We start from the raw sequence: 11754 nt of genomic DNA, 5'->3' as shown, positions 1-11754 counted from the left end.
CAGCCTTGTACTTGAACTTCAGTCATTCCAGTCTCTCTGGGAACTCCTGGGCAAGATCTTGGTGTGTTCAAAACAGAGTGTTTGGTACAAACCTCTGCAGCTGCTGGAGCAGTCCCTGAGGAGGGCACTGCTCTCACTTGAGTTTCTGCCTGAGAACTCATCTCCAGACAGGGCAAAAATCACTCTGTGAACTTGCAGAGCCCCTGCTGGGCTGGGGCTGTTCTGGTTGAAAATTCCAGCTAAAAGCTTCCATGCAATCCTCTCAGAAACCAGAGCCTGCAATTCTCCCTGCAAGTGTCCTGGGTTGGGCTGATTTCTGATGGGAGCATGCAGGAAATTTGGGTCAGCTGTGGAAGTTTGCAGTCTTTTCTCTAGCTCCCATCTTGACTGCAGTAAAACAGGTGAACATTGTTTCAGATACTCAGGCATGGATCTGAAGAGGTTTCTTTCAGTTATTTTGACAGAAACAGGAAAATAATTAATAAAATCTAACTGCTTAGAAAAGCAGGTAGTGGCACTGTGTGCACAAATACACTTTGCAGATTTTAAACACACAGAGCAGCTCTGAAGTGGCTACAGGTGACTGAAATTCAGTTTTAAGGGGTAATTTGGTACCTGCAGTGCAAGGGGCAGCAGCTGCTGACTGGGCTGTTTCTGGGTGATCTAGCTTCACCCAGCTCTGCCAGAGGCAAAATGTGAAAATGCTCTTTTAATCAGCTGTCTTTGGAGTCTTTACTTTTGTTGTTGTTTTTTTCTCAATGATTAGGAACTCACTGGGAGGAGACTGTGTTGCTTTGTCTGTGGGTTTTAACTTGGTGCGAAGGAACTCGGCCATCTCTCTGTCTTCTTCTTTTTCCCTGGTGGAAAGAAGGAAACATGTCAGAGGAATGACAGTTTTCTCTCTAAGTGGGGCAGTCAAAGCTGAGCAGACAGGATAAATCACTAGTAAACAATTAATTACTTTGCTATTTTTGGCAACATTGATTTTTGCCGCTTATTAAAAGGCAAAATATTTGCCTGGATGAAAATTTCTGCTGAGGGTTTTGTGAGTGCCCAGGGGCTCAGGGACAGCTCTGGGCTCAGCTCCAGCCCAGCTGCTCCTCAGCTCTCTCTGATCAGCTGCAAAAGCTTTGCTTTATCCTCTCCTCTTGCTCAGAATTTCAATGTGCTGGAGGAGATATTGGCATTTTGGATCCATGGGCTGAGTTTTTACTGCTGAAAGAGGGGGAAGGGAGAGCACAACTGAGCCTTGCAGAGTGCTGGTCTCAAACAAAAGATTGGATTTGGGTGCTGGGGTGAACTTTGGAGGAGGATTGCAGTTTCCTTGGGCTAAGCTGGAGATGGAGCCCTCCAGAAGCTGCTTAGGTCTTAGGCAGGGCTCTAGAACTGAGCAGCAGCTTTCTGGCTGGGTTGGAGTTTTTTGTTGTTGTTTGGGTTGGGAATATTAGTAATCAAAGATGGGAATAGTAGTAACCAACCTGACAACATGAATAATTAAAAATGGAGGATTTTAGATGTCTACAAATATGCCCCTTGTAGAATTCCATTTCAAATCTACTTCCTATGCCAAGAGAAATCCCTGGTAGCAGCACAAATCCTTTTCTTTTAAATGTAAAATGCCCAGGCTGTTTCTGGTAGGAAAATAAGAGACCAAAGCTCACTGTTATTCATATGAGATGATTGAATCATTAATGGGATAAAGAGACATGGAATTAGAGTAATCTAATTTTAATGTTTTTTTATGGAATGGGGAGGAGGCTTTTAACTTGGTAAGTTGTTTTGAAGGACCAATTCTCTCCCATTAATATTGATTTAAATTATGTCCCTTAATCTGTTGCATCCTTGGGCCTGTGGAATGTCACCAAACACGTTCAGTTCTCACCGTAATCTCTCCACCTCTGCATCATCTACAAGAAAATCTCTTTTTTGCACCAGTCGATGAATCTTCTGGATCAGTTCGTCCTCTCTTTGCTTCTCCATCTTTGTTTTCTCTTTTTCTGGTCAAAAACAGAGAAAGGAGTGCATGACTCTGGACTCTGGGGATGCTGCAGATGTCTGGGAGTCTGAGTCACCCAAACCCCAGCAGCCAGGTCCCTGCCCTGGCTCTGGCCAGCAGCTCTGTGGGGTTTGCCAAACCTGCTTTTAATGCTCAATTACTCTGCAAGACATTGCTTGGAATTCTTTTTAGAGCTCTGGCAAGAAAACGGTTCAAGATGCTTTGTTAAAATCCAATGTACAAACTCCATGTGACCTCAGGGACCAGGAGATCACACCAAAGGAACATTTCTCTGTGTTTCAAGACAGTCTGGTTGAAAACAACATTTTTTTTTCCTGCTCTGACAAGGCAGGTGAGCTGCAAATCCCCACAAATAGCATCAGTTGTAAAATGTGGAAAAATAAATGGAAGTTTATTTTCCTTATGCTTCAAATATCTGAGTAATTACTATATGTCCTTGTTAATTGGCCAGTCTGGAATGGCTGGGTTGTCTATAAACAAGAATTTCTGTGGCATGAAAGATGTGCCTGTCACAAGCTGAAAGTCATAAATGTCAGAGCTGTGGTGTCAGGCTGCACAGCAAATGTATTTAACACAGAACCTTCAAAGCTGGCAAGTGCAACAGAGATGAGAAAGCCAGAGGCAAACCCAAGCTCACACATTTCTCTGAGAAGCTGAAAATGTGAAGAGAGTTTGTATTAAATCAAGATTTTGGGGTTTGGGCTGAGCTCAGAGAGCTGCCTGCAGCCTGATCCAGCTGGGCTGTGTTCTGCTGATTCCAGCTACAGGACACTTTAAACAGCTGAATTAACCAGACACCTGAAAACAATTGGTTTAGTACAGATTAAAAAAAAAAAAAAAAAAAAAAAAGAATGTTTAGAAGTCACTGCTTCTTCTTGCTTTGTCTCTTATGGCTAAGGAGCAAGGACTCCTCACTTTTGAAGGCAGGAGCTACTTTCTACTTTCCTTGGATTTATCCTTTCCTAAACTGAGGTGTGCCCTCCCATGATATCCTTCAGGAAACTGTCTACTAAAAATATGAATATACATGGCCAAATACTGCATGTTCTGTGTGCTGAAAGGCTGATTCCACATCTGCTGCAACTGGCTGACAGCAGCTCTGTCCAGATCTCTGCTCTCACAGGAAAATGATGGTGGAGTCCTGTGAATGAATCAGCTCCTGGGCAGTTTTTCTGGGCTGGCTCAGCTGTGTGAGCTCTCTGTGCCTCTGCTGAGAGCTCTGCTGCTCCTGCAGGAGCTTCACCTGCTGAGATCTGGGGACACTGCTGTCTGTGGCTCTGTGCTTGAGGCCTTGAGACTGGAAAATCATTTCTGGCAGATAAAAACAAAACCCAGACAGCAGAAGCACCAGAAGGATGAAAGCTGATTAACCCTGGCTGCTAGTTCAGTCTGGACACATCAGACAAGTGGGGCATCACTCACAGATGGTTTCTGGGATTTGTGATCCTTTCCATTTGAACCATCACTGAACCAAGTGTTGTTATTAGAAATCTAAAATGTGACCTCTAAGAAGTATAAGGGAAGAAAAAGTAAGAAATATTATTAATCTATTTCTGTCAGGTGCAAAATGTGGCAAAGCTCTCACCCAGCTAAGAGTGGGTGGTTGCAGAGCTTCAGAGAGACTTCTTCCTTCAAACTCACAATAAAATGTGAGGAGGAAAAATGAGGATTACCAAAGGATAGTCAAAACTTGGATTTAGTATTTAAGCAGGACAATAATTTCTGCAGGTGCTGGAGGCTGTGGTGGGAATGCCCTGCTGGTGTTTGGCAGGATCTGTTTCTCCCTGATTTAACTACAGATTTAACTACAAATTTAACTACAGATTTAACTACAGGTAGATTTAACTACAGGTGTGACAGTGGTTGGTGTAGCAAGGGAAAAATCAATCACATTCACAGTGATGGTTGTAAATCCTTCTCCTCTCTCTCCTTTATCTCTGGTATCTTGTTTTTTCCACCTGACAATCCCTGTGCCACCTGGGTCCCTGGAGATTGCCAACAGACTGCAAGAAATGAGGGATGTGCTCCTGGTCTGAGTGATGTCTGCAGGGCTGCTGCCATGGGAGCAGTGAAATACAGCATGAAAAGAAATTTAGAGAGACTGGAGATGGGCAGGGAAATGGGAATTAAAAATAAAGACCAGAGGAAAGAGATGTGAAACCACCCTGTGGGGAGGAGATGCTGATTGCTGGGAGATGCCTGGTGGGAGGGATTCTCCCAGTGCTGGGTGGAGACAGCCCTTACCTGGGATTGCCACCAAACCCTGCAGCTCCTGCTTCAGGTTCATGATGTCCTTGCACAGCTGGATGTCATCCATCCTGCAGGAACACAAAACTCATGGTCAGACATGCAGTCCCACTCTGAGTTGGTGGCATTGGCCAGATCTCATCTGAATAAAGGACCCTGGCCCCTGCTGGGACCTGCCAGGGGGATCCTGACACTCTGTACTCACCTTTCAACAAAAGGAAAAGGGGATTTAATACCAAATCCCCCTGAGCCCTGGCCTTACTGGCTCATACCTGTCCCTGTGGGTAATTTCAGATGCCTTTTACTTTCCTGAACTTCAGAGAACATTCTGGAATGGGCACCTGTATCCATAATGGTCCTGGGAGAAGGCAGGTGTGCCACCTGGAGTTTTCACTGGGGACAGAGCAAGGGGGAGGATGAGCAGAGCCTGGGGAGGGGCAGCAGAGGCACAGCCTCTTTATTTTATTTTATTTTATTTTATTTTATTTTATTTTATTTTATTTTATTTTATTTTATTTTATTTTATTTTATTTTATTTTATTTTATTTTATTTTATTTGGCACAGCCAGGCCAAGGTTTATATTCTGCTGCCAGCTTGCTTTGCTTCTTTCTTACTAATAATTCAGCTCTGACACCAGAGATCTGGAAACTGTCATGATCTGGCATTTATCTGCTTTTGAGGTTTTGTGCCTCCATGGCTGATGTTGAATGCTTCAAATCCTTGATATGTGCAGGAAGTCCATTAAAGTCAAGACACAGAGACAGCTTAAAAAATAAAAAAAATAACATTAGCAGGAACTGCACCTCCAGTTCTCATTGAAGCTGCTGCTTCTTCTGATGCAGCCAGGCTGGACCATCCCCTGGGGGCAGCAGCTCTCAGCAGCAGCTCCCTGCACAGGTTTGGTCCCAGGGTCTCATACAGTGGCTGCCAAGCTCAGGTGTTGGCAGCTCCATTCTGAAATCACCCCTGAAGAGCACAGAGCCCAGCCTGTGTGATTAATTAACTGCAGATTCTCACCCTCCTTGCCCAGGTGTCTGGGTGCTGTTTGTCACCTCCTGCAGGGGCTGGGGCATCCAGGTGTGAGCACCTGGGAGTGACCCCCGGGCAGAGCAGCCCCTGAACTGAGTGAGGAAAAGGTACAAATCACTTCAATCCCAGCCCAGGAGCTCTCCCTCTCCCTGCCACCCCTGCAGGGTCTCTTGTCCTTCAGCTCTCTGCTCTGCCAGTAAAACATTTGATCCTTCTGTTGTTTGCTGCCTGGGTTAGCTCATCCTGCTGTCCTGCTGCTTTCACAGAGCAAGGCCAGCTCTTCCTGACCCCTCTCCTCCCAGAACATCACCTCTGCTAACAACCCTTGCTGCTGAGCCCTTTTCCTCCTTTGTGCACCCCTGTCCCTTCCCTGGGATCTCTTTTCCTGCCCCCCTGACTGCAGGACCAGGTTTTACTGCAGGATCAGCAGTGCCTGGAGCTGTGCTTGGGCCCTTGCTCTGTGTGTTTAGCACATCTGGAGGCAGAGATGATTTTGCTGAAGAATGTTCTTACCCCACATTATTCATGCTCATCACAAGCAAAGCCTGTTTTACTCTTGAGACCCACCACACTGACTGGTACTGAAATTACTTTTATCAATTAATGTTAAACTGTCCTCCCAGGAGGGTTGGTGTTCCAAATGTGCAGGGACATGAGCAAGGCTCAGAGCTCCCTGTCTGCTCTGAGCTCATGCACTTTGGGCTCATGCTCATACATCTGCCAAAGATGACCAAGCCCAACAAGAATGGCAGTTCCTTGGCAGGAAATGTTCAATATTGAGCTGCTGATATAGGACCACAATCTCAACCAGTGAAGAGAACAGTGAGTTTCTACAAAAGAGATCTCTGTGATAGACAGAGAGAGGATTTTTTTTAGTGGTTCAGAAGATCTGGCTTCATTCTGAAGCTCTGAAATACACTAATTAAAATACTTTATCAGTTTGGCTGCCTGCCCTCACTAAGGAGCTCCACAAAGCTAATGGCACTGCTCTTCTCTGAGGATTTTCAGGAATTTAAAATACCATCAGCAGAATATTCCAAGTGAGCAAGATCATTCATGTTCAGCAGTCCCCAGAGTCCCTGTGCCTAATTTGTGTGTGGCAAAGGCACTGGCCACATGCTGCAGCTTTCATTGCACTTTCTCCATTATTTGGGCTGGTTTTTAATCTGGCTGCAGAGCATGTAGCTGGTACTCCATGTACATTCTCAGCACCTCTTTTCCTGAGACCTGAACTTTTTTCCTGCCTTGTAACACACAGCAGAGAAGCAGATGTGTGGCCAAAGCCCCTCAGGTCAGTAACAGCTCTGTGGCCACAGGAATTCCAAAGATCATCAGCCAGATGACCTCAGATGACCTCAGTGCAGGCTGGTGCATTGTGCTGATGGACAAAAACTGAACCACCCTCTGCACCAATCCCCTCCAGCTCATGGAACATCTTTCCTCCCATCTGTCTCAAACAGCCCTTGTGTTTCATCCACCCCTTGGTGTTTCATCCACCCCTTTGTATTTCATCCACTCCTTGGTGTTTCATCCACTCCTTTGTGTTTCATTCACTCCTTTGTGTTTCATCCACTCCTTTGTGTTTCATCCACTCCTTTGTCTTTCATCCACAGTGCTGATTTGGGAAAATAGTAATGAAAAAAAGGTTAAATGAGGAAAGGGAGGGCTGAAGGACATTTGGACCATACCAAAGCTTCACCTGCCTGGCTCAGTGCAAGCAGATCTGTGGCTGCCTGTGACTACCCAGCACATCCCAGATCTAGATGATAATGAATGCAGGGTACAGGGCAAGAGCTGCCTTGCTGCCCTTGAGAAAAGGGAGAGGAGCTCCTGGGGAGATCTCTGGGAAGGCCATTCAGTCTGTTCTGGTACTATGAACCTTCCTTTCTCTTCCCCCTTGTGCTCTGGATGCTGGATGCCAGTAGTTACAGCAGTCCCAGAAGTTATTGCTGCTTCTGGAAAACAAAAATAAAATCCCAGAGTGTTTCTCCCTGGGAATCTGGATGGACTGAGAGCACCTTGGTGTTACTGTCAGAGCTCTCCAGGAAGTAAAAAGAGCTTCTGGAAATCAGGAGAGCAGCAATCTGCAGAGAAGAGGAGAAAAAATTCCTTTGTGTCTCCTACAGAGGTTCTCTGTCTTCTCTGGAAGAGGTGGTTCATTCTTTCCAGTCCCTGTGAAACACTTTTCACCTTGCAGAAAAAACACCAGTGCAGCAAGCAGCAGGTACAATGGGGCAGGTTCTCCTCCAGAGCTGGAACAGGACTGAACTAGGGGTGAATTCTCTGACACTCTGCACTTCTGCTTTTCTCTCATTGATGGTCTCTGCAGAATCCCCTCTGCTTGCAGGTACCACACAATTACTCTTTTTACAATTATTACAAGTATTACTCTTTTCTCTCTACATCATCACAACCTGCAAGCAGACTCTCTGTTTGCCAGAAAGAAACAACAAAAACCCAAACCTCACAGTGAATAAACAGCACAGGACTTAGGAAAGAAACATTCTGTACCAGACACAAAATAATTGCTTTGTTCTGTTTCAGCTGAGTTTTTCTATCTTCTTTTCAGCCAAGGATGAAAACCAAATTGCTCAGTGTAAGAGCTAGGAGCCATTTAGAGACATGCATAGAAAAAAAGGAAAAATTACAGTGAAAGATCACAGAAAAATCACTACACACCCCCCTTAATGGTCAGCAAAAAAAGAGATGGCCAACAAGACTGACAAATACTTCATACTTGAGAGTAAGAACTGTTAGTAACACCTACATAAGCATCAAATGCCATTTTCATGGATTTCAGGATGAGCAGAGCAGTTCAGTGTGTCCAGAGAGCTCCTCCTCTGCTGAATGACTTTCAAAGTTAGAAACAGATCTGAGTTCCCTCTGGCATGTCCATAGGAGCTCTGAGATTCCTTTGTTTTCTCCTTTTAAAGTGCTTGAAGTTAAAAAAGGAATGTAGGCCAGGTTTGCTGGTTCCCTTCCCTCTCCCCAGGAGGGTCTGCAGGCCCTTATGACTATTTTTAGTTCTGTTTTAATACATTCCTGCCCCAGGAGTGAAGTGCTTGTAATTGTTGGAATTTCTGAAGTGTTTGACAGTGCCAGTCCAGGAGCTGCCCTGAGGATCAGGTGCCACAAGCCAACATGATTTTGTAGCTGAAGGGATAAAAGATCATTGGTGGTGTCTCCAGTGATGCTGAAACCCAGAGCAGCCAGTGCCAGAGGAATTTGGGGATTGGAGAGATGTAAATAAAGAGAATTGTTCCAGAGGTGGGGATGATGCCCAGCTGCAGGTCCAGGGCTCCAGGCTGCCTTTGGCTGGGCAGTGTTTGCAGTGTGAAAGTGCTCCTGGGACTGCCAGAGCACAGTAAGTACAGAACCTCTGAGGCTGATGAACACTGCTCAGCACCCCAAGTGCCACCTCTGAACACCCCAGGGATGGGACTCAGCTCTGCCCTGGCAGCCTCTCAACTCCTCATCACCCCTGCAGCCAAAAACTCCTTCCTGATATCCAACCCACTCCCTGTGGAGTTTGAGTCCAGCTCTTCTTGCCTCATTCCTTGTCATGTGGCAGCAGAGACCTGTCACACCAGGTGTCTCAGAGCTGGGATCACCTCTGCAGCACGTGCAGCTGGTTTGGAGCCCAGCCCTTTCCATGCCTGCCCATGAGAGATGCAGGAGCTGTTCTTGGAGCTTTCCATGGCTGTTTGTTGTTCCTTATCTCAGGAATGCTTTGTCCAGCCAACAGCAGTCTGCTCACCAGACCTCCAGGGCAGAACCTGCCTGGCAGAGGCAGGACTTGTCTTTTATACTCTAAATTACCTACTAGGTATTTACAATTATTTTCCAATCCAATACAACTCTGTTAAACTGTCCAGCTCTGTCCCCATCCAATCTGAAAGTGCCAGCGTGTCACCCAGCATGGATGGCACGGAGAAGAAGGAGGAAGAGGTATCCACACCCCAAATTCTCCATCTTGGCCACGTGCCCCTTATCACAAACACTCCCAAAAGTCTATTTATCTACATTCTAACAGTCTCATTTACACTCTATTTATTTTTGCAGCTTGCATTTCTTCTCTCAATGTTGGTAGATTGTTCCAAGGAGCTAAATCCAGCCCTGAGACACCTGGGTCTCATTCGAGGGTCTTTGGGGGGTCTCAAACCTCCCAGGGAAGCCAGAGGAACCCTCTGGGCTCCCACAGAGACCAACCTGCACCTGGTGCTCCCCTCCTGTATTTGGCTCCTTTTGTCCCTGTCAGCTTGGCCTGGTTAAACCTCCTAACTGTGGTCAGTGGGGTCAGGCAGCCCTGAATGAACTGAGAACAGTGGTTTGAGCCATGCTGGTGTTTGTCACACTGTCACCCAGCTCACCAATCACAGCTCCTGCTGTCAGCTTGCACCATTAAAGTCAGAATTTGTCTGACTTTTCTTGTTCAAAGTGCTCTCTGCTGGAGGAACAGGGCACAGGAGCTACTGAAGCACAGCCTGCACAGGAAGGTGATTCAGCCATTGTTCCAGAGAACTGAGGATGGCATTTGAAATTCTCAGTCCCAGAAGGGTCACATTTATTTTATATATATTTCACATAAATTCAGACCACTGTCTGTTTTTCATTTTCACTGACATTGCTGAATTCTCTCAAGCTTGGCCATCTCCTCTGCCAGTTACAAAGTTTTACTGTGAATCAAAAATAACAATAAGAGTTTTCCTGGAACTGCCCCACTGTAGAGGGGAGTATTTCTCCATGTGGCAAAAACTAAGTTAATTTGTGTAAAAACATGCAGACAGCAGAGAATTGGGATGGTGTGGATGTTATGAGCACTCTGAGAAGAGGGAGTGTGTTAGTAATGTGTGCAAAGACAGTGACCAATTCCAGCTCTGAGTCAGTGTGGGGGTGAATTTGGCTCTTCACAGTGTGAGTTCAGTGATGCAAAAACCACACAGACATTAAGCAAATACACACTGCATTTATAGCATCCTTACAGAGAAAACTACAGTTTGATGAGTAAAATGTTCTCAGTGATTGCCTAAAGCAGCCTGATAGGGTTTCATGTTTAATTTCTTCTATTCCCTATGCATTGAAAATCTGCCATTGAGCATCACCTGCAGGGCAGAAATAACCATCCCAAGGCAGCTGGCACAGGTGGAAGCAACTTTTAGCTGAAGGTCACCCAATCCATCTGGGAAGGCAGCAGTCAGGCACTGGCAGGTTTCCCACAGGCTGTTCCATGTCTGTGAGAACTCCCACAGGCAGTGACTGGTGCTGAGATCATCCCACCTTTGCTCACAATATTTACTGGCCCCCATCATGCTAATGCACTTTAAATGCATTGATTTTGCTCTCCAGGTGATTTGAAGTGCAGTTTTGATCTGCTCTGTACCACCCTGAGGGTTTGCTGCCTCTCCCTGCCAGCTGAACTCAGCTAGCACATGCATCACCCATTTTCACAACACTGCAGATTCCCAAGCACTAAATGTGTGACAAACAGGATGCTGCCCAAGCAGCTCCCTCAGCTCTTGGGTCTGTTATCTCACCAGGAAAGGAATAAAAAAGGAAGTGGGTCAGAAGAATTAGAAAGGAAGAGAGTGAGCATGTTCTGGTGTGTTTGCTTTCCTCAAGAGCACAGACAGATTGAACATTCACAGTTTGACCCAGAACTCTTTTTATACAGAGTATTTTAAGAAAGGAGCTGGGAGAAGCCCAAGAAGTGAAGGAGGGGAATGCTGGCTGGCTATAAATGGATTTTCTGTACATATTGTCTCCTTCATATCAGTATCTGCTGGGCTCTCAGCTATGCTAAAAACAAACCAAGAAGAGCTGGAGATAGCAAAGGATGGCTTCAAGCTATATTTTCATTTCTTGGGCTGTCTGGAGATGGCCACAACAGCTGCTGGCATAATTTTATGAAATTTCATAGTACCAGCATCACTGAAGGAGATGCCACAAACAGCCACAATTTCCAGATGACCTGGACATATCCTGAGGAGTCCACCCTGGGCACTCAGCAAGAGACAAAAATAGGATTGATAATGGAATTACAGACCAAATGCATCTGCTGTGCTGAGACCCAGGTTGCCTGAGCCAAAATACAATTGTGCAATATAAATTGGGGAATTACCTAATTGAGGAAGGCTTGATTTTATAATCTGAAAACTGTCTCCTTATAAACTTCAGGTAATTCCTCACAGCAAGCAGGTGTTCAGCTGGGAGTGATGTGGATTTCCTGGGTATGAAGAGCTGCTTTCAGCTGCACTCCTTTTTTTTTTTTTTTTTTTTTTTTTTATTATTATTTTTAAGGAGGAAACAAAGATAAGGAGTAAAGCAAAGGACACATTTACAAACTTGCAATTGGCACAATGGTTTGGGAAACATCCTGACCTGTTAGTCCATTGCTTCAGCTCACTTTGATTTCTTTGTTTAGATAAAAATAAAAACAAGAATTATCAGAAAACTGGCCTCC

General features: G+C 45.4%; 1 protein-coding gene across 1 annotated transcript in view; it reads right to left on the bottom strand.

Moving 5' to 3' along the window:
- The window catches only part of BMERB1 (bMERB domain containing 1), a 34063-nt gene that overhangs the window by 3888 nt on the left and 18421 nt on the right, over positions 1-11754 (bottom strand). Inside the window, exons 3-5 of the mRNA XM_056503164.1 lie at positions 4262-4335; positions 1883-1997; positions 775-857 (exon numbers count right to left, since the gene is read on the bottom strand). Of these exons, the coding sequence (XP_056359139.1) occupies positions 775-857; positions 1883-1997; positions 4262-4335 (272 nt within the window). The remainder of the gene's footprint in view (positions 1-774; positions 858-1882; positions 1998-4261; positions 4336-11754) is intronic.

This window comes from Oenanthe melanoleuca, chromosome 14 (assembly GCF_029582105.1).
Source record: "Oenanthe melanoleuca isolate GR-GAL-2019-014 chromosome 14, OMel1.0, whole genome shotgun sequence".
NCBI classification, from domain to species: Eukaryota; Metazoa; Chordata; class Aves; order Passeriformes; family Muscicapidae; genus Oenanthe; species Oenanthe melanoleuca.
This window is presented reverse-complemented; position numbering and strand designations above follow the sequence as displayed.